The 23,863-nt window shown below is 37.4% G+C and overlaps 1 protein-coding gene across 1 annotated transcript in view; it reads left to right on the top strand.

Moving 5' to 3' along the window:
• Nucleotides 1-2,077: 2,077 nt before the first annotated feature.
• Nucleotides 2,078-23,863, top strand: part of IL23R (interleukin 23 receptor) — a 59,479-nt gene continuing 37,693 nt past the window's right edge. The window contains exons 1-4 of the mRNA XM_045477790.1: nt 2,078-2,191; nt 3,770-3,872; nt 6,458-6,754; nt 13,575-13,698. Coding sequence (XP_045333746.1) covers nt 3,803-3,872; nt 6,458-6,754; nt 13,575-13,698 — 491 coding nt within the window. The 5' untranslated portion in view covers nt 2,078-2,191; nt 3,770-3,802. The remainder of the gene's footprint in view (nt 2,192-3,769; nt 3,873-6,457; nt 6,755-13,574; nt 13,699-23,863) is intronic.

Raw genomic sequence — 23,863 nt, forward strand, 5'->3', positions numbered from 1 at the left:
TTCTCAGGGAAGACTATTGTCAAATCCAACATTTCCTTTTAGTTCTTATCATATTTAGTCTCTGACCATCGGACACTGGCCACACACTCCTTGTATCTCTTCTTCTTGTCCTTTGGTCAAGATTTCTTGGTTCTGTCCACCTGCTTCCTTCCCTTACGATTCTAGATGTGCTAAGTTTTCTTATTCTAATCTCAGTTTTAAAACTGCTGACATGCTGAAATCCTCCAAATTTAGATCTTCAGCTCAAACTTCTCTCCCAAGTTTACCAGTGTCTACGATGGCCTCTAGACAGTTTTCTCTGAATATGTTGTAAGCTCCTCCAAATCAACATGACCAGAATCAAACTCATCACTTCCCTATCACTCCTTTTGTGTGCTCAGTTAATGCCCTTATCTACTGGGTCAGCAAAAATCACCATGAGAGTCATTCTTCATGCTCCTGATTTCTTAGCTCCCAACAAGTGTTGTTTACTGCACAACTGCAGGGGTCGCCATTTTGTCCAATCTGACTCCACACAGCTCCCAATGCTGTTTCTTCCTCTGAGTTCTTGCTGCCATTGCTTTGCTTTGTGCCCTCACCAGCTTCTGATTTTCAATAACTTAAATGGGCTCTTTATCTTCATTCAATGCTCCACACAATAATTAGAATTACCTTTTTTTTTTACATTTTTTTTAACGTTTATTTTTTGAGAGACAGAGACGGAGCACGAGCTGGGAGGGGCAGAGAGACAGGGAGTCACAGAATCTGAAGAAGGCTCCAGGCTCTGAGCTGTCAGCAGAGAGCCTGTCACGGGGCTCTAACTCACAAACCACAAGATTAATACCTGAGCCGAAGTGGGACACTTAACCTACTGAGCTACCCAGGCGCCCCTAGAATTATCTCTTTAAAATCCAATCTGATTATGTTATTTCTCTGCTTACCAATCTTTGACTGACTTCAAGACAAAGGTTAAACCACTTAGCAGGAATACAAAACCCAATAATCACATTCTGCCACTGGCCTTAATTTTCTAGCTCAAATCCTATTCCCTTCAAGGAGCTTGTCCCAAAACATCTCTATTACTTGTACATTCTGTTCTCATATGTGAAATGTTTTCCCACACCCTTTCCTTCACAGCTTGGCAAATTGTTCCTAATCATTGACATCCATTTGACAGTCCTTTCTTTTGTGTGGTCTTCAAAGATACTCATTCTTATATTCCAATAATTCTCAACCCTGACTGCTCATTATAATCACTAATCACATGGCGGGGAGGTGTAAAAATATTGATGCCCAGCCTTCACCCACAAACATTCTAATCTTCACTGTCTAAAATAAATCTGAGCATAGAAATGTTTTGAATGTTTCCCCAGAGTATTATATTATGCTAGGTACCAAAGATATAAAATTTTAAAAGGCAGGATGGAGTTTCTGGCTTCAAGAAGTTCATTGAAACAAGTAACTTAACTGTCATTTACAATAAAAAGGAATACACAGAGTGAAAAGATACTCAAGTAGAAGCAACCAAGGACATGGGAGGAAAAAGCACGCCATGAAAAGCCCTTGGTGAGGACTTCTATAAATGTACCAAATATTTGGTAATTTTTTATTTGCCTGTAGAATCCTGTGATAGTTCAAAACAACTGATCTACCATTTAATCACTTTAAACAATACAACAAAAGAGCTGTTCAGTAATTAATCACCATCATATCCTTAATACCCAGAACAATGGCTGACACATATTAGATACCCAAAAATGTTTGTTAAATAAATGAATGGTCAATGGTAGCATTTAAACTTTCTTAAGAAACTGGTTTATAATAAATATTAATGTTAATTGCAAATTAAAGCTAAGCATCGTATTTTTGGTGTCAAAGATTCTGACAGATAGAACCTGTATAGGGGTTCTACTTCTTGGATGAGACAGATCATTTTAAATTAAGCTGAGAAAAAAAAGTACTGACAAAGCAGTTCACTTTCAGTAATCTGGGTTTTCCCAAATAGTGACATTAGAGCCAGTCATTTTGAATTGGACAGTTTGAGTTCAAGAGTCTGAAATGTAGGTCAGGGCTTTGCTGACATTTCCATTTGCCTCATTGCTGAAAATCTGAAGTGATTATTGACAGACAGTGGGGAAAGAGGACATGATGCAGGCAACAAGGTAGCAGCCTGGCTCTGAAGTGGAATTATGTGCTTCAAACAAGTTGAAAGGTAAACAAACCATGATCATCCAAATGCTTAAAAACAGCTATATTTTCTAAGGAAATACATGGCACAGGTTGTTTTTCTCTTTCTTTCCTTTAAAAAATTTTTTAATGTTTATTTATTTTTGAGAGAGAGAGAGAGCGAGAAAGAGAGAGAGAGAGAGAACGAGCTGGAGAGGGGCAGAGAGAAAGGGAGACATAGAATCTGAAGCAGACTCCAGGTTCTGAGCTATCAGCACCAGAGCTCTACGTGGGGCTCCAACCCACGAACTGAGAGATCATGAACTGAGCTGAAGTCAGATGCTAACCAACTGAGCCACTTAGGTGACCCTCTTTCTTTCTTTTTTAATGTTTACTTATTTTTGAGAGAAAGAGAGCACACACGAGAACACGAGTGGGGGAGAAGCAGAAAGAGAGGGAGAAAGAGAATCCCCAAGCAGGCTCCTTGCTGTCAGTAAAGAACCGATGTGGGGCTCAATCCTAGATCATGACTTGAGCTGAAAGCAAGAGTCAGATACTTAACTGATTGAGCCACCCAGGGGCTCCGGTTTTTTCTTGTAAGTTCTTGCGATATTTTATAGAGTGGTTACAGATGAAAGTTTATACTCAAATGTTGTCTGATACTATATCACTTTAAACAATTATTGTTGTATATATTCTATTGGGGTGAGTAGTTAACTTCTAACCAGGAACATTTTAGACTTTGCTTTGCTTATTATTTATAAAGAGAAGACCTCATATTGCTAGCAAATTATGAAAGGTGTTCCTATATTCATGGGGGTCATGGGGACCCCAGGTTTTAAGAATGTTATCAGTTATTTTATGCTATATGATGAGTCATGATTTTGTTTTGCTGTCTCATATGAAAGGCTCAGGTTTTATTAAACATAAAAATAACTGAATAATGTTGGTTATTAAATAATAATGTAAAGTAACATTTAAATAAAAATGTAAGTAACTGAGTAAATAATGCAACTAGTCATAAACTAATGGCAATATTGTTTGGAATTTATATAATGTGTGTCTTTTGAGCTGTCTACAGAGGAAAGGAATTGTATATAAATTTAATTGGTGATAGCACATATACCTTTGTCTCACTTCATCTTTCTTCATTTTGAATGCCTTTTTCTGGAACTTCTGAACTTTTTGGCTTTTCCTAAGTTTAACTCATCAAAGACTGATATTTCTGGAACTTCTAAGGCATAGAAATCTGGCCAGGAGTGAGAGCAGAGATTTCTGATGAGAGAGACTAGATTAGAAGAAAGTGTATTTTATTAAGGGTCAAAATGTCCTAGTAAGGTAAATCATAGTGACTTTTGAAGGGTATAAAAGACCATTCTTTTACTTTACTTTTCCATCTGTATCATACCTCCTTACATACCACTGACTTTTCTTTGCCCTGTTTCCCTCCTCCCTTCCTTTCTCCCTTCCCTTCTTTTCTTCCTTCCTTCCCTCCTCCTTTCTTTTCTTCCTATTGAAATGTTCTCATCAAAGGCAATAATAACTGTTAGGAAAAAATGTAATGCCTTTATTATGGTTATTTTATTAAAATATTATAATTTAAAACTTTTTCATATTTTTCTAGAGGACAACAAAGAGCTATTTCCTGCTTTCAGGCATGAATCAGGTCACAATTCAATGGGATGTGGTAATAGCTATTTACATATTCTTCAACTGGTGTCATGGAGGTATAGTATTTTTAGTACCTATTGCTTTCTTTTATTTAAAAAAAATGTTGAGTGATTATTGTTTTCAAGGCACTATTCTAGAGTCTCTGAAGAACCAAAAATTAGACTGGGAAAAACTATATGCACATAAATATTATATGGAATGAAATAAAAGAGTCCAACCGCCCCCCTAATGGCAGAATTCCTTTCCCTAATAAACAAACCTCTAACTCATATATGCACATTTCTATGAATAAGCATATTATTCTGAGTTGGCGTGTTCTATCTTTGAACTGTTACAATTGTTATACGATAATCCATCAAACATTTGAATTTAATTCAACTCCACAATTTATTTGTTGACAGGCACTGTGTGTCAGGTACTGGGCTAACTGAGCCTTTTATTTCTCACAACTTCATGCATTGGTATTGGCTATTATTATTCCTATCTTATAATTCACACAAACATCTGGCATTATTACAGATACAAGCATAAGCAGCTTTGAGGAATCCAGGAAGGGGATTGTCAGAAATTCAGGCATAATAGCCTTGACATCTGAGAGTTTTTACTGGGGACTTGGTGTCCTGGGCAGGGGGTAGAAATTCATTTAGTGGGAGACAAGCAACACTAAGGTAGGGTTCTAGACCTGGAAGGAAGCTTTGCAAACCATGCAAATTACTCAGAATAGTGACAAAAGCAACAATGCCTTCTGTAGGCTGGAACACAACTATATTGGTAGTTCTACCAATATATTGATATATACCTCTATATATTGATATAGAGGTAGCACTGTCATCAGAACTAGAACCCCTACAGCAGGATATCAGACACTGCCAGAATCAGGCCAACCACTATCCAAGATTTAGGAGATTGAAATATGCAAACGATAAGTCGGACTTCTGTTGATACATTCAAGTAATTAATAGAGTGTAGAGAAATAAGTCAGGCTCCTCTGACATGGCATTAGAGACCCTAGAGCTGTCCATTAGATATTATTTTATATATTTTGTTCAATCTATGAATAGTTTTAATATCATCCAGACTACATTTTTTCCAAATTTTCTATTAACATGGTATGTTCCCCTTTTCAATAGCTCTGCTGAAATAATAATAATAAAGTTTAACATTCCTCTGACCAATCTACTAACCCCATTAAAAAGAGAAATTAACATATAACTTATTCTTACATAATCTATGTTGACTCTCACTGATTAGAGATTTTTTTTTTTAGGTACTGAAAAATCATGGACTTACTAATTCATTCCTGAATGTAGCAAAGCTTGGTGGTCCAAAGTTTCTGGGGTTATTCTTTATTCTGTTTTTGAAAACCAACATTTGTCCAAATCTGAAGTCTTCTGATATTTTTTACATTTTCTGTGTATTCTCAAACACTACTCACAGCAATTTCATGATAGTATTCACATATTTTTTTAAGGTGCTGGAGATGTAGTTTGTCTAAACCTGAATTGTTGACCTTATTTAAAGTAGTCAGATGTTTCCTTAAAACTTCCTTTTCTTATCTTTGGCTTCAATTTCCCATTAATAGTGATGGAATTATTTTTATCACTATTTTTAACATTTAAATACTTCCAATTTATACCTAAATGTTCGTTATGTAAATGGAAATATTCAATTACATTTATATTATGCAAGGTAATTCTTTAAGCATTGTAGTCCATAGCTAAGGACCTTTTAAAATCAAATAATTACCTTGATAAGATTGGTAAGATTCTAGGATGTTTTAATGCAAGTATTTCCACAAAAAGACAATAATAAATTTTCCTTGATGTGAGTTTAATTTAACTGATACTGCATTGCACTGTCATTTGAGTTTATGAAAATGACTTTTAATTATTGCTTGGGGTTATAAAAGTAATACATTCACTATATAATTTTTAAAACACAGAAATATGCAAGTAAAAATGAAAAAAGTAGACTAACACACACAGATTATCATTGTTAAAATCTTAGTGTATTTCTCCTCATTCACTCTATTTACTTCTGGTACTAAACCTATTTATTAAGTGTGTTGTTTTGCAAGTTACTTTTTACCAAAATACATTCTGGACATTTTCCTATATTATTCCTATATATTAAATTAATGATGAATTTTAAGTGGTTATCAAGCAATAGATTTTTGTCATTATAAGAGTATGGTTTTACTCATTAAACTCAAAATTTTGTGATAAAAGTAGCCGTTATCTACAGAAGAATGACAGATTGATGGAGTGCCTAGAGAATGGGGTTTGGATTCTGCAATGCCAGGTGTTATCTCTAATCTTACCTTTGAAAAATGGCATAGCCTCATAATGTGTCAGTTCTCTACTTTAAATAAGGAGAGCTAATCATATTTGCTCTTTAGACAGAGTAGCTTAAAGGCAGACTCCAGTTTTGTATCCTGTTACTGAGCGTCCACAGAAGCCTGCTAAAAGTACATTATAATAAACTAATCAATGGACAGATACAGTTGGTCCTAAACTTTTTTCCATTGGAAATCATTTAATTAATAGGAAAAGAATAAAATTTAAATGCAACAGCATATTCATCTGACTCTCTTGCTTTAATGTTTTACATGGAATTTTTTATTTTATCTATTTGTTTCCAGGAATTACAAATATAAACTGCTCTGGCCACATGTGGGTAGAACCAGCCACAGTTTTTAAGATGGGTATGAATGTCTCTATATATTGCCAAGCAGAAATTAAGAACTGCCAACCAAAGAAACTTTATTTTTATAAAAATGGCATCAAAGAAAGATTTCAAATCACAAGAATTAATAAAACAACAGCTCGGCTTTGGTATAACAACTTTCTGGAGCCACATGCCTCTATGTACTGCACTGCTGAATGTCCTGGATATTTTCAAGAGACATTGATATGTGGAAAAGACATTTCTTCTGGATGTAAGTGTTGGGGTGCATTCAAAATTCAAATGAAAGCTAATCTAGCAATTAACTAGTCTAAAATCTTGTCTAAAAATAGAGGCTAATTAATATAGTTTACTTCTTGTACTAGTTTAATACAAGAATTGCAAACTGAAATGTTTCCGGGGGCCAGGTTAGTGAAATAAAGGAGTTAAGGAGGCTGGTGGGATCCGTGCAGAGAGAAAAGCACATAGAGGTCTACTGGGGAATAGCCACTGCCCAGCTCCATCATTTATAAGGATCTGGTTTTCCTAAATCTTTTTTTTTTTAATGTCTATTTATTTTTGAGAGAGAAAGACCATGATCAGGGAAGGGGCAGAGAGAGAGGGAGACACAGAATTTGAGGCAGGCTCCAGGCTCTGAACTGTCAGCACAGAGCCTGATGTGGGGCTTGAACTCACGAATGGCGAGATCATGACCTGAGCTGAAATAGGACCCTTACCCGACTGAACCACTCAGGTGCCCCTGAATCTTTGACTCTTTAAGGGAAGACAGACATGTGAATCTTCAGTGTGAACTCTACACTTCTACAGCACTTCTACACTTCTACTCTACACTTCTACACTCTACAGCAACTTTCAATGTTGCTGATGTATTCAAAAAACAAATTTTCAACACCAGCCTGTCCAAACACAGCATACATGAGGGGCAGCATCCTCAGATTTTTAAGTATTGCTCTTTTCATCTGCTTTACACTTATGTTTTTTGTTACTTGCTTTCCAAAATAATAGCCTCAACCTTGAAGCAGATTCCATAAAAAAAATTCTGAGACTAAGATTTACAAAACAAAGCAGTTGCAAAACTAGCTTTGTGTGCCTGCTATACTTACCAGCTGTATGACCTTGGGCAAGTTAACCAGTCTGAGCCTTGATTCCATGTCTGTAAAATAAGGCTAATTATTCTGGCTGTGGTAAGCAGCAAATTTTAATAAACTACTTAAAAGCATGTTATACATTTTAAAGTGCAACACCATTGTGCAGTGTGGAGTCTTTGTCATGCTCCCTTCCCCACACTTTTGAGAATCAAATCTGAGTTTTTATTTTGCCTCATCTCCAGATTTTAACTTGCAAGAGCAAGACCACCTGGTGTTCATGACTTGCACCTAGAGTGGACAGCTAGGATACAAGAGGCTTCCTTGTTCTGAATAAGGCCATTGTCCTACTTAACTCTGGGCACCTGATCTTGCACGATTTTCAAAAGAAAGAAGAGCTATGGAAGGTAGTAGAGGTGAACTGAGGAAGGAAAATACTAAGTTTTGGGGTCAAACAATAAAGCTAGCAAACTCACACCTTAAATTGATAACACACTAAACATGCCCTAAATTATGGGAATTGAAGCCACAGGCAGACATCTTATCTGATATATGAGGGCACCTTAGCTTGTCCACATCCTCAGGAAACATAAACAACACTTAATGCTTAAATATTTTACTATTTATCCTTTGGGGGTGTTGGTGGGGTGTTGAGAGAAGATACAATTTCTTTGGAGGGCAAATAAGCAATTTTCACAGTGATGGGGAAAGGTTAGCTTTTAATTTGAGCCAGAGGAAGAAAGGAGACAAAAGAAGTGTGGCTTCCTTCCGTGGGTTCCAGTTTGGGTGACATATTACCCCCAACAGCTCTGCCCCCAAACACAACCACCAGGCCACGTTTAGGGCCAGGGAATGGCCTGTGCCCCCTTCTAGGACAACCTCATAGAAGAATTTAGATTCTCTGCTGCTGGCTGCTTAAAAAGAACATCACTCTTTCCATTTATTTACTTTGTGAGTTGTAACTTCTTACACAGACCTCTGGTTATGAGTGTGAAATTGTAACTGCCAGGTAAGAATTTACTCTAACTCTTAGACCCAAGAACCCCTGGGTTCTTGAGCTCTGCATTCTTAGCAAGCAAAACTTCCTATTTAAGTAGGTCAAAAAAGGTTTCTGAGGGTTTTTGTGGTACTCTAGAAATTACATTGCTTTCACTGGGTTGCTTTGATCACAGAGTATTTGTTCTGTGAGCTTTACTATGTTAACTTACCATCACTGTTTTGAACAAAATGATTACATGTATTTTTTTAGACTAGAAACAAGTCATAAAAGAGAGAGAAAATAAATGAGTCAGTGCTTTTCCTGAAAAGAAATCCAAATATATTTAAAAGCTTCTGTACTTTAATATGTAATTTGTGAAATATAAACATTATCACAATTTCTATTTTTAGCCATAATTTTAAACACTTTCTAGAATTCATCTATGATTAAATGCACACATATTACGGGAAGTTTATCAGATTCACACCAATCATGAGATAAAATACTGTAAGATGTCTTTATTCATTTAAAAAAACCACATAAAAAAATACATGGAACAGTCTGTTTCCACTTAATCATTTATTTAAAAGTTTAAATGTCTTTGACTTCCTTCAATTTTAACCATCTTTTTTTTTTTTTTTAGATTATTTATATATTGAGAGAGAGAACAAACAGGGAAGGGGTAGATAGGAAGAGAGAGAGAGGGGGATAGAGAGAATCCCAGGCAAGCTCCGTGCTGTCAGCACAGAGCCCTGTCAGAGTGGAGACCGACTCGGGGTTTGATCTCACAAACCATAAGGTCATTACCTGAGCCAAAATCAAGAGCGCCCCAAATTTTAACCATCTTTGATCTCTACTTATTGGGATGAAAGCAGAGTTCTTATCCAACAAAAGTCCCTGAATATTTGTCTTTAACATTGCTATCTAGTATCATTATTACAGGCACAATTAGGCTGACCTGTGCTCTCCTTGGGTAAGGAATTACAGAGTGATCTTTGCCAGAAGCATTGTGCCTCTGTTCACTGTAAATTCTTCTCATTATCATTTTATTAATCAAGCCAATCAAATTATGAGATAGCTTTACTGAGTGGTTGCTCTGCGCCAAAAATGTGTTAAATGGTAGAAATTCAAAGAAAAGGGACTCTGCCTTTAAGAAACTCTCAGTAGAAAATGATCGTTGGCTAGACTCTGAATTCACGAGAAATCCGGCCTGTGATTAATAAGTGCTCCAATAATAGGGGAGGGATGGGATTGCTAGGAAAAAGCAAAAACATAAGCCTCATACTTACATGAGGGGGTTTTTACCCTTGACATTGGATAAAGGGGCAATGAGATTAATAATAACCCCATCTTATTCTCATAACTATAATCATACTCCCATCTTTACATAGCTTCATATTAACAAATATTCTGTTTATTTGCATATGTGTATATAAACTATTTGATATTTTGCAAAGTTAATTAACCACTAGACATTTACAAACCTGAGCACTCACTTCATATAGAATACTGTGGAATAACAACCCAAAAGGCTGACCATTGTTTTTTATGATGGCCAAATCAATGATACTCTCTGGCTCATGTCTCAGGGGGAAAAATAACTTCAGCACAAATCACTGTAATCAGTGCAGGACCACAACTCAATCCATGTCCAAAATGACTTAAATTTACCCCCTTTATGACTCAAATAAAAAAATTTCTTTTCCCCTACTTGGAGTCCAGTTTGTCCTCATTGTAATTCAATGCTACAACTCACCAAAATGTTCTAAAGAACTTTAGTATGTTCTTACTGCTTGAAATAGTTTTTTAATTGTAAAACCAAATTGCATACAACGTAGAAAGTTTTTAAAAATTTAGACCAGCACAAAGGAAATACCCATCATCTCTATAATCCCATAATTTCACTACTAGCAATCCCTCTGTAATAATTTGAAATAGATCTTTCAAGCTTCAGTCTCTCTGTCTCTTCCCATCTCTCCCCCTCTCTCCTCCTCTGTCTCCCTCTCCCAACCCCTCTCTGTCTATGCCTTTCTGTCTCTCTCACTACAGTGTTTCACAGTCTGCATTTTTCACTCTATCATATGGCCAGAATTTACTTAATTAAACATATTCCTAGTGCTTTCCGGAGGCCAGATATTTAAACTATCTTCTACAACTTTGTTTTTGGATGTATTTTAGGAGTTTATTATAGTTTATTTAACCCTATTTTGGGGTATTAGGTTGTCTCCAACTTATTCATTATTAGAGACAATACTTTAAGAGGGACACACTCTTGGCCAAATATTTTTGTGTATCTTTGAACATTTCAGTAAGGATGCATTCCTAGATGTAAAATTGCTGGGTTGCAAGATATTGCTCTTGCTTTTAAAGATAGTAATATGTAAAGTGCTCTCCATAAAGGTTGTGCCAGTTTGTACTCCCACCAACATGAGTGTTAGAGGATTTCCCTGAAGTCCATTCCAACACTGTGGATTACCATTTTTTCAAAATCCTTGCCAAGTTTATAGGTCTAAATTATATCTATTATTGTTTCAATTTGTAATGAGGAAAACTTTTTCATATATTTATTTTTTGATTTTTACAAGTAATATTCTTAGTAGATGATGTGCAGGTGAAGTGTAAGTATATATTTGTATGTAAGATAAATATTTGGCTATAACTTCAGGTGCATAGATGTCCATATTTTTATTCTTCCTGAGCCCCCATTCTTCCATTTTTCTTGTCATTTGCTGAGTAGTCAAGTTTTGCAAGCAGTATTGTGAGTGTAGGGACAAGCCGAGAGAGCCGCACCTGAAAAGTGACTGCATGATAAACACTCCATATTTCCATACTTCTTTTTTTGATCTTGACCTTGGTCATTTATTGGATGATGTAACTGAAAATTGCAGATGTCATTCTATAGTTGTTGGGGTTTCATAGACTTCAGAGACCATTAGGGCTCCAATAATGTCATTGGAATTCTCATCTTTTCCTATCTCTTCATGGGTTTTTTTCCCCCGTGTTGTCTTAATTCTTTTTTTTTTTTAAGATTGTTTTTCTCCTAATTTTTATTTATTTTTGAGAGGGAGGGAGTCAGGAAGAGAGAGAGAGAGAGAGAGAGAGAGAGAGAGAATCCTAAGCAGGCCCTATGCTGTCAGTGCAGAGCCTGATGCAGGGGTTTGAATTCACAAACTGTGAGATCAAGAGCCTGTCACTTAACTGACTGAGCCTCCCAGACACCCCTATGTTGCCTTCATTCTTAAATCCAAGATGGCCACCAGTGGCTCATGGCTCACATGTTACTCAGAGACAGTAATTTTGAGGGGTAAGAAAATACCTCTTACAATGGCTCTCCAAAAAGCCCCTTGGAGAATGCTGATTGGTTCATCTTAAATCATGTGTTCATTCCAAAGGGAAATACTCTTTAGTCAGCCTAGGTCAAGGATACACTTGTAGGTAAAGCCTAGTGAGTAACAGCCCTTGAGGCAGGAGTGGAGTGGGGATGAGGTTGGGAGTGAGCAAGATTTCAGTTCTCAAAAGGTAAAGAAGTCAACAGATAAAAACTAAACAATGTTCTCCATATTATGGTCACTTAGAAAAAGAGCTAAAGGGATGCAGGGAGGGAGAAAGAGAATGTTGAAATAGAATTCTGTGAATACCAAAAAAAATTTAATTATTTTAGAGAAAGAGCACATGAGTGGGTGAGATGGGCAGAGGGAGACAGAATCTTTTTTTTTAAGTGTTTATTTTTGATAGAGAGAGATACAGAGTGTGAGTGGGGGAGGGGCAGAGAGAGAGGGAGACACAGATTTCAAGCAGGCTCCAGGCTCTGAACTGTCAGCACAGAGCCTGATGTGGGTCTTTAATACATGAACCGCAAGATCATGACCTGAGTCAAAGTCAGATGCTTAACCCACTGAGCCACCCAGGCATTCCAGGAGAGAGACAGAAACTTAAGCAGCCTCCAGATTCAGCACTCAGCACAGAGCCTGACATAGTACTTGATTCCACAACCCTGGGATCATGACCTCAACCGAAATCAATAGACAGACACTCAACGGACTGAGCCACCCAGGAGCCCCTCAAAAAACGTTTAGTCATTTTTTATTGTGGTAAAATATACATAATATGAAATATATTTTTTAACTATTCTTAAGTGTATAGTTCTGAGGCATGAAGTACATTCACACTGTTTTGCAATCACCATCATTTTCCGTTACTACCATTCATTTCCAGAACTATTTTCATCTTGCAAAACTGAAACTCTGTACCCATTAATGAACTCTCATTTTCCCCATCCCCCACCCTGGCAACCATCATCCTACTTCCATCCATGTTGTAGCATGTATCAGAGTTCCCTTCCTTTTTGAGGCTAATAGTCCATTGTATGTATAAACACTAAACTTTTAAAGTGAGTAGTGGAATAGGTGCCAGAAGAGGAAACAATCTGATGGGGTGAAAGAAAAAACACTTTTTTGGGATCCTTTCACAAGAGCCAAAGGCAAAGGTTTCAAGGGGAAAGGGACCAAAACAGCAAATGCTGCAGAAGTCAAGTTCAATGGTGATTGCACAGATATTTCGGAATTTGTTTATTAGAAAGTCATTAACGACCTTCACATCAGTGGTTTTGGTGGAATTGTGGGTCTGAATCTTGATTGTCTGGGGTTCGAGAGCAAATGGGAGATGAAGTAAAAGACCAGTATAATATAAGACCCTTAGTTTAGCTGTTAAAAAAAGGAGATAGTGGTAGCTGAGGAGAGAAAATTTGAGGAGTTATTATTGTTTTTTTGATAGGAGAAACTTGATCATATTAGTATCCCCAGAAGAGTGGAGAATATAGTATACAAAGGAGAGTAGCAATGTTTGATGGCAAAGTAGGATGTTAGGTGAGGTGGTAGGGATGGAATGAGGGAAGTATTGAATGCCAGTTGGGCTGGTTTCCTAAATAAAATGGGAAGTTTATCAGCTAGCTACTTTATAAAGAACTTTATGTTTGTATGGTGGCTCCTAAGTGATACATTTTGTTGCAGATCCACCAGATGTTCCTGACAAGGTAACCTGTGTCATTTATGAATATTCAGGCAACATGACTTGTACCTGGAATTCTGGGAAGCCCACCTACATAGACACAATGTATGTGGTGTATGTGAAGAGGTAGGTTCCTTCAACAGTTTAACATGAGCAATTCCATTCCATTCCAATGTTCTGCCTCCAGCAGGGATCCAAAAAATGAGCCTTAAGCATTAAATGTATGCTGATTATCCCCAATTCCCTAATTATCATCAGTGAAGCTACCTGAACCCTTTTTTGGGCCATTAATATTTTCACTCTGTGGGACAATGCGTTCTATAATCTTTCTGCCCTTTAATTCATTGGTACGTAACTGGGGTCAGGGACCTGATGCTGATATAGCAGAGAATAGTTTTAAAAGCATCTTTGCTTCAACCCCAGCTCTATCCTCATTCTAGGGTTTAGGCAACTTGCTCAACCTCTCCAAATTGCCTTTCTTTATCTTTAAAATGGATCTAAAAAACAGAGCCTAATGCACAGGTTTATTCTAATTATTTAAGTGGAATTTGGCTTTTAAAGCATGCAGCACAGAGCCAGGTCCACCATTAGCACTAAATTCATGGACGCTACTAGTTATTAATAATGATCCCCAAATCTTAAATTTGGTGCCTGTACAGGCCAACCCTCTTTTCTGGTTTGCCCGAGACTAAGAGAGTCTCCAGGACACGGGACTTTGAGTTTTAAAACTGAAGTAATAATGGAGTGAAAGTGCTAATTTTCTATCTGCAGTCCAGGAGGGCTTTGAGGAAATGCTCTGGTTACATTCTTACCAATAGCCAGATTTCGGGAGCCAAGGTGACCATGCAGCCAAACCTCTTAAGTTTTTATGCTTAAAGATAAATTTGATCATAAAAGTTGTACTACTTCGTACTAAATTAAATTTGAATGCTTATTCAGAAACTGCAAAATAGGAAAAGGTTGATATGAAAAAATCCCTTTCCCCTCCCCAATGTACACAGCTGAAATCTTTCTTTGTTACATTTAAACTATATCCATGTATGCTAGTCTGTTTTTGAATCCTCTGCGATTGTTAAAGATGAAAATGAAATTAATTTTTAAAAAGTTATGGGCAAACAGGGTTAAGTCAGTCACCCATCATGTTTCCCATTTTATTCTTTTTTTTAAAGAATGCCTTCAGTGGTGTATTTGAAGTAAACTTTTTTTTGTCTGTTTGTAACTCTCAAAAAAACTACTTATTTTTTAAAAAGCATTTATTGGGGGAGCACCTGGGTGGCTCAGTCAGTTAAGCGTCCAACTTCAGCTCAGGTCATGATCTCATGGTTCACAAGTTTGAGCCCCGCATCAGGCTCTGTGCTGACAACTCAGAGCCTAGAGCCTTCTTCAGATTCTGTGTCTCCCTCTCTCTCTGCCCCTCCCCTGCTTGTGCGCTCTCTCTCTTTCTCTCTCTCTCTCTCTCTCTTAAGAACATTAAATTTAAAAAAATAAATAAATAAAAAGCATTTATGGGACCTTTACTATTTGCTAAATACTGGGTCAAAACTTTATATGTGCTACTTCATTTAGTATCTTACACAACCTTGTGAGGTAAATATGATTATTTTTCCAGTTTTTGTAGACAAAGTAACTGAGCCTCAGTGGGGTTAGGCAATGCGTCCAGAGCCACACAGCTCCAGAGAGGGAGAGGTGGGATTTGAACTTGGGCTGGCCTGACTACCACTGCTGAAGTGGTGTCGGAACCAGATCACAGGGCATATTTGAGAGATGATGATAACCAGGTCTCATCACAATAGAACAGAATAATCTTCCAATCTTCTCTCTCTCCAGTGTAACATACTCAGAATAATTTTAATTAAGTAAAACATAAAAAGCAGCACTTCTTCATTCAAGAAATTCTATGTAAAAACCAGGCAGATTTTACGAATACATTGCTAAGTCTGGAGTAATGGGCTCCATGCCACAGGCAAGACGCTCACTCACACCTGTCATTCTGAGAAGGGGTTAGACAGAGGCAATGTATCAAAAGGATGATGGAAACACTGAGTCACCTTATTTAAAGCATAAGCATTCTATGATTTTAGTATATTCACAGAGTTATGTGACCATCACCACAATTTCAGAACATTTTCTTATGCCAAAAGGAAACTGCGTATCCATTAGCAGTCACTCTATTTCCCTCAACTTTCCCATCCCGAGGGATCCTCTGGGGATTTGCCTACTTTGGACACTTCATATAAAAGGAGTCATACAATATGTGGTCCTTCCATGACTGGCTCTTCCACTTAGCATAAGCCTTTCAACATTCATCCATGGTGTAGCATGTATAAGCACTTCATTCCTTTTTATGGCCAAATAATGTTCCATATATGAATATATCACATTGACTTTATCCATTCATTGGTTGATGGACATTTGGGTTATTCTTGCTTTTTGGTTATTATGAGTAATGCTTCCATGATATTCATGTACAAGATCGTGTGTAGACCTAAGTTTTCATTTCTCTTGAGCATACACTTAGGAATAGAATTGAGAGGTCATATGTTAACTCTGTTTAATCTTTTGAGGAACTGCATACTATTTTCTAAAACAACTGCACTATTTTACATTCACTCTGGGAGTGTATGAGGGTTCCAATTTCTCCACATTCTTGTCAACACTTATTATTTTTGTATTGCTTATTGCCAACCTAGTGGATATGGCTTAATTCATTTAAGTCCCACTTACTTGCCCTCTCAGGTTCTTGACAATAAAATTGCATTGTAAATTTGGAACAGGCATACCACGATTTGAGAAGATATATTTGTTGAACAAAAACTTGCCAACCACCACCTAATTTCCTAGTTAGTCTCATAAAAATGTTCTCCAAATATTTTGATTATTATAGATTTCTTTTAAAATCTATTAATGAATTCAGTGATATATATTTAAATTATTTACACATGGCTTTTTCTGAGAAACACACCTACTTTACAAAGTGAGAAATACCTAGTAATTATGAGTATTGAGATTGTTCTCAATACTCAAGTCGCCATGAAAATATTAAAAATAGATTTATTAAAGATCATGCTTTTAGAGCTATCCACTGGAAAGAACAGGGGCTTTCAAGTTTTACTTTTGATTTCCAGTTCTAAGATTTATCAGTTAGGTGTCTTTTATGATGCAAATATCAGAAAACCTAACTGCAGTGACTTAAACATATGGGGCTTTATTTATATCAAGCCATAGTGGTAGGTATGACAGAGCGGGCATGATTACTTCAATGATATCCCAAAGGCTTTTCCAACTGTTTCCTCTATAAGTTTTAATGTGTAGGCTTTACTCTCAGAAGCTGCACCCTTAGGCTTCACATCCAAATCCCAGGCAGGAAAAGTGGTGAAGGAAAAAGAACATCTCCACCTATAGACTTCCACTTGGATCTCATTGGCCAGGACTGAGTTACATGTCTACTCTATCTGGATGGGAACCTAGGAGAAGGACATTGTTGATAGAATTTAGTACTGTCATCTAACAATATCTGCCATAATTGCTAGCTGTGTGATCTTAGAAAAGTTATTTAGCTTGGCTGAGCCTTACTTTCCTGTGAAATGAGGATAAGCAATACTGTACTGGGTGTTACAAAATTTATAAGAACACAAACTATAAAAAAAGACTTGCAAAAAGGAAGCACTTAGAAACAACAAAAAGGCAGAGTATTAAGGTGACCCTCAAGGCTGACATACTAGTCTTGTTTGATTTGTTTTAAAATTAAAACCTGACTTATTTGGGTGCGGAGACTAATTAATGTAAGTCCATTAAGAAATGGTCATTGGAAAGCAGGAAAGAACATCCAATGGAAAAAAGACAGTCTCTTTAACAAATGGTGCTGGGAGAACTGGACAGCAACATGCAGAAGGTTGAAACTAGACCACTTTCTCACACCATTCACAAAAATAAACTCAAAATGGATAAAGAACCTGAATGTGAGACAGGAAACCATCAAAACCCTAGAGGAGAAAGCAGGAAAAGACCTCTCTGACCTCAGCCGTAGCAATTTCTTACTCGACACATCCCCAAAGGCAAGGGAATTAAAAGCAAAAGTGAATTACTGGGACCTTATGAAGATAAAAAGCTTCTGCACAGCAAAGGAAACAACCAACAAAACTAAAAGGCAACCAACAGAATGGGAAAAGATATTTGCAAATGACATATCGGACAAAGGGCTAGTATCCAAAATCTATAAAGAGCTCACCAAACTCCACACCCGAAAAACAAATAACCCAGTGAAGAGATGGGCAGAAAACATGAATAGACACTTCTCTAAAGAAGACATCCGGATGGCCAACAGGCACATGAAAAGATGTTCAACGTCGCTCCTTATCAGGGAAATACAAATCAAAACCACACTCAGATATCACCTCACGCCAGTCAGAGTGGCCAAAATGAACAAATCAGGAGACTGTAGATGCTGGAGAGGATGTGGAGAAACAGGAAGCCTCTTGCACTGTTGGTGGGAATGCAAATTGGTGCAGCCGCTCTGGAAAGCAGTGTGGAGGTTCCTCAGAAAATTAAAAATAGACCTACCCTATGACCCAGCAATAGCACTGCTAGGAATTGACCCAGGGGATACAGGAGTACTGATGCATAGGGGCACTTGTACCCCAATGTTTATAGCAGCACTCTCAACAATAGCCAAATTATGGAAAGAGCCTAAATGTCCATCAACTGATGAATGGATAAAGAAATTGTGGTTTATATACACAATGGAATACTACGTGGCAATGAGAAAAAATGAAATATGGCCTTTTGTAGCAACGTGGATGGAACTGGAGAGTGTGATGCTAAGTGAAATAAGCCATGCAGAGAAAGACAGATACCATATGGTTTCACTCTTATGTGGATCCTGAGAAACTTAACAGAAGACCATGGGGGAGGGGAAGGAAAAAAAAAAAAAAAGAGGTTAGAGTGGGAGAGAGCCAAAGCATAAGAGACTGTTAAAAACTGAGAACAAACTGAGGGTTGATGGGGGGTGGGAGGGAGGTGAGGGTGGGTGATGGGTATTGAGGAGGGCACCTTTTGGGATGAGCACTGGGTGTTGTATGGAAACCAATTTGGTAATAAATTTCATATATTAAAAAAAAAAAAAAAAAAGAAAAAGAAATGGTCCATGGTGGGGTAGGGGCTGGGCACTGGTTGGCTCAGTCAGTTAAGCATCTGTCTCAGGTCATGATCTCACGGTTTGTGAGTTTGAGCCCCACATTAGGCTCCATGCTGTCAGCATTGAGTCTGCTTGAGATTCTCTCTCTGCCCCTCCCCTGCTTGCTCTCTCCTTCTCTCAAAGTAAATAAATATACTTAAAAAAAAAAGATCATTGGGGTGCCTGGGTGTCTCAGTCAGTTAAGTGTCCAACTTGATTCCAGCTCAGGTCATGATTTCATGGTTTGTGAGATTGAGCCAGGCTCTGCACTGACAATGTGGAGCCTGCTTGGGATTCTCTCTTTCTCCCTCTCTGCCTCTACCCTACTTGCACTTGCACACACTCATGGGCTTTCTCTCTCTCTCTCAAAATAAATAAATAAACTTAAAAAATGATCATTTACAAGGTATTATAAACAATAATTTTACTCATTTTCAGGTAACAGTCATTTTAGACAGATGAATATCTAGAAAAAAGCTGTTAAATGTGCTCTGAAAGACTAATTTTTTAGCTGTTGTGCACGTGTCAGTAGCAAACTCACTCATTCATTCAAACTAGAAATGTAATCTCAAAATGGGCAAGAATTTTTTGCTTATTTAATTCACTGCTAAATCACTTGAGTCTAGAATGGGGCCTGGCGCATTGTAACTGCTCAGTTGATAGTCACTGAGTGGTTATTCTGATACGTAGACATCGACATTTCCTGCATTCTCCCATCACAGTCAAGTTAAATAATACTAATACAAAGTCTTACATTTTAGAAAAACTTTTTTCGCCTTTTCTGAAATCCAACAATAAATTACAGCCAAACGCAGACAAACCTAACCCAAATTCTGAATTGGCTGAGTCTAGATTAATAGAATTGTTTCATAGTTTAAAAAGAACATAAAAATGTGAAGGATTAGCATAAAAATGAATGTTCTCCTCTAGCAAAATCAAAGAATGAGCTCCTATAAGCACAAACAGGAAAAGGAAATAAACATCCTATCTCACAATTAAAAACACACCAATGAGTTGAAAAAAAAATACAGAAGAGAAAGTTAATTTTTCTATCAAAACTGCCTTCCCCCTCACCCCCAGGAAAAAGTTGACTTATAATCAGTTTGTGGTTGAGGTAGTTTAAAAAGGTTATACTAGATCCTGGGTTCTTAGGGTATTTTCCATTTTGGCAGGTAGGTAGAGATCAGCATTTGCAAGGTTTCACTTCCAACTCATGTGGTTCTGTATTCCAGTAAAACCACATTTACAGAAGAGGCATTTCACCTCAGCCCATGGACTTGTTCCACTAGTGGCAGAAAGGTGACATTCCCTGTATAGCAGCCTAGGGGCCATCGGGCTTCCATTCACATACCCTCCTCTGCTGTGGTTTGCTGTTTAGGTAGGAAAAAACAAAAAAGAAGAAACCCTGGTAATAAATGTCTACCTACTATTGTCTATTGCCCTCAACAGCTTCATGTAAATATGTTCTTTCTTTATCTTGGAAACTCTTGCAGTGTCCTTGCAATGTCTTCTACTCAATAAATACTTGTTGAATGAAAAAGAATTCATCATGGCCCCTCATTTTATTCCATTCAAGTCAATCTAGCAAAGATTTATTTAGCATTTTGCTTCTTCTTGTTACTATGTTAAACTCTAGAGAGTTTTTGTAGATAGGCACCATCTCTGTGCATGACAAGCTCATGATCTCACTAGAATAACACAAATGATGGAATTTTCAGGCACTATGAAAGACCAGTAGGGCAATTATTTTTTTGATAAGATATCATTGTAGACCCCCTAAGATCAATTGCTTATTCTGTCAATTCATAAGGCCTGCCTGTTTTTGCCACCTCTTCTTCTCCATATGCATATTCTTAATAACCAGAAAGAGGTCTTAAGTACGATTCCAAATATTTTTAAGGCTGTGATATTACATTTTTGTCATTCTTTTAGGACTCAATAAGCAGTCACATTTTTAAATCCATTTCCTCACCAATTCTGTATCTGTACTAGCAAAGCTAATTGTGGCTGGGGACAAATGCAAACTTACTGACTGGTATGACTATATATTCATGACCACTAATCTCAACTGGGCCCTGACAGCTACCCAGTATCCTACCACATTTCACTGGCCCAGTCACTGCTCCACTAAGCGAGATAATTATTTCATTACTTTTTGTCTCATTTCTGGCCTCCAGAATGTTTTCTCTCTCCTTGTGCTCTGTTGATGACCTGCTTTCTACTTCATTGAGAAAATAGAAGCAATGAGAAATATGATAAGTTCCCCCATCTACTGACGCATTGACCTCCCTATCCATATACTTGGTCTTCCTTTTTACTACTGTGCATGAACTACTGTTTCCCTGAGGCCAACTCTCCACCTCTTGGGCTAGATCTTACCCCTCCTGCCTCCTGAAGGACATTGCTCCCACAATGTTCCTCTCTTTCTTCTGCATCTTACCTTTTTTATCTTTACTGGATCATTCCATCGGCTTGCAGCGTCTGCCCTCTTGAAAAATATAACTTTCCCTTGGTCTTTCCCCTCCACTACTCTATTTTTCTGCTCCTCTTTATGGCCAAACTTCTCAAGAGTTGTCTGTACTCTTTTTTAAGTTTATTTATTATTTTGAGACAGAAAGTGCAGGAGGGGCAGAGAGAGAATCCAAAGCAGGTTCCCCACTGTCAGCACAGAGCCTGATGCGAGGCTTGAACCTATGGAATGACAAGATCATGACCTGAGCAAAAACCAAGAGTTGACCGCTTAACCAACTGAGCCACCCAGGCACCCCAAGAGTTGTATGCACTTTCTGTCTCTTTCTCTCTCATCCTTTCTTTAAGCTAGTTTAGTCAAGTTTTCACTTTCCACTGAGACAGGTCTTAACAGTGTCACTAATGACTTCCCCATTGCCAAATCAAATGGTTTAGTCTCAGTCCTTATCTTCCTTATGAGGAGCATTTAAAAGCTTTTCGCTTCCTTCTTTTAGCTTGGAGGATACTACTCCCTTTTGATTTTCCCCCTACCTTCCTGGATGCTTTCTCTCAGTCTCTTGCTGATGTGTCTTCATTTCCAGTGAAGTAACAAGCCCCCAGAGTTTTATTCCTAGCATCTCCTATTATTTGTATCTACACTCATTACCTAAAAGACATAACACAAATTTATAGTGTAAAACTCCCTAATTTATCTAGTTTGAGTCCAGATATCTCCCCTGTCTGCAGTTACCATGTATCTAATATCTTATTCAGCACTTCCTCTTAGACATCCAAAAGGTATCTCAAAGCTAATATTTTCAAAACCCAAACACTCCCAGTTTCCTTTCTCCATACTTGCATTCCCCTTCTCAGTAAATGGCAACTCCCTCTTCATTTTATTTGGGCCCAAATCACTGGAGTTGTCCGAGATTACTCCCTACCATGCCCTTAACAAAATTAATCAGCCAAACCTATAGGATTTGACTTCTTCTCACTACCCAGTTTGCAACCCCAGGCCAAGCCATATCATCCCTCATCTGACTTAGTACAAGAACTTCCTAACTTGTGCCCTAGCCTCCACCTTTGCCCTCCTAGAGTCATTCACGAGTAGCCTTTTCACATGCACCTCAGATCATGTCATCCTCTGCTCAAAACCTCCCATTTCAAAGCCAGAGTCCTCCAGAGGCTCTTTGTGACCTTACAGTACCTTCTATATCTCTCCCTCCTCCAAAATTCTCGGATCTCATCTTTAATCCCTTTCTATCTCCTTTATGTACACCAAGCCTCACTGACCTCCTTGCTGTTTTTGAACTGGACAAGTATGATCCTGCCTTACGGCCTTTGTATATCCCTAGAAAGTTCTTCCTCCAGAGAGGAGGAAAATCACCTTCTCAGACAGGCCTTCCACATCTTTTAAAATAAAAAATCCCCACTCCTGCATCTAGCACTTCTTAACCCTTTTTTGCTTTATTTTTCTTCTGAACGTTTATCACCACAGGACATATTATATATTCATTTGTTTCCCCCAGAATGTGTGCTCCATGAAGGTCAGGACTTTATCTGTTTTGTTCATTGTTGTAGTCCCAATGTCCAAGGTAATACTTGGAACATAGTGGATATTAATTAAATATTTGTTGAATGAGTGGTTAACTAAATGGAAAACGCTATTAACCGTTATCACCATAAACTTGAAATGTTTTTTATTGAAAATCTATGAAATACAACTAGGGCTAGGTGCATAGTAAACTTCAGAGAAACATAAATCATGCTGACTCCCTTCAACAAATAATCTGTTATGTAATAAAAACACACCAAAAACAGAAATAGAAATAAGAAATTAAAAAGAAACTTTGTAATACAAGTTTTATGTAAAAATAGTCCCAAAGTATAGTCAGTCACTCATTATTACTAGATTCCTCATCTAAAACAGTGTTCATGGTCTAGGTGCTAATAGGAAGGTAGACTTCAAGCAGAATTAAATTACCTAATAACTATGGTTCATGTTGGTTTAAGAATGTATTTGCATTTTGACTGTGGTCTCAATTTTTGTGGTAAAAGAATTAGCCGCAAACCAATTAAGGACATGCATGTGGTTTTCTCTGACTGGAAAATATTCAAAGATGCCCTACTTGCTACTTACCCATAGTTGCCATTTTCTTATTTTTACATTTGAATTCTTACTGAGCATGAGGTTGGCATACCTTAAAAGCAATTCTCTGTAATTTATTTATATTCTGACTTATTTCAGAAGAAATATAAGGGAACTATGTAAACACCTCTGAATTTAATGGAATGATTTGATTTCAGCTACAAGTAATATAAAAGAAATTTCGCTTGTTGAAATATAATAACGTTTAAGGTTTCATTTGTATTCTTTAGAATGTGTAAGTCATGTCACAAATACCTTTTGATTAATAATTATCTGTTTCATAAACCCTTTATTATGCATGAAACCACCTGCTCCATGCTTCCTTATCTCACCAACTCACTTATCTGATTTTACTCATGATAACGATGTTATTCTTCCTATTGCACAGATGAGTAAACTGAAGTACATAGAGGTTAAGTAACTGGCTTGATTCCCACATTTTATCAAGGGGCAGAGCCAGGATTTGAACCTATAGATTTTTTTTTAAAACCCAAGCTCTCTGCTTTTCATCACTATGACAT

This window comes from Leopardus geoffroyi, chromosome C1, assembly GCF_018350155.1.
Source record: "Leopardus geoffroyi isolate Oge1 chromosome C1, O.geoffroyi_Oge1_pat1.0, whole genome shotgun sequence".
Classification (NCBI taxonomy): Eukaryota; Metazoa; Chordata; class Mammalia; order Carnivora; family Felidae; genus Leopardus; species Leopardus geoffroyi.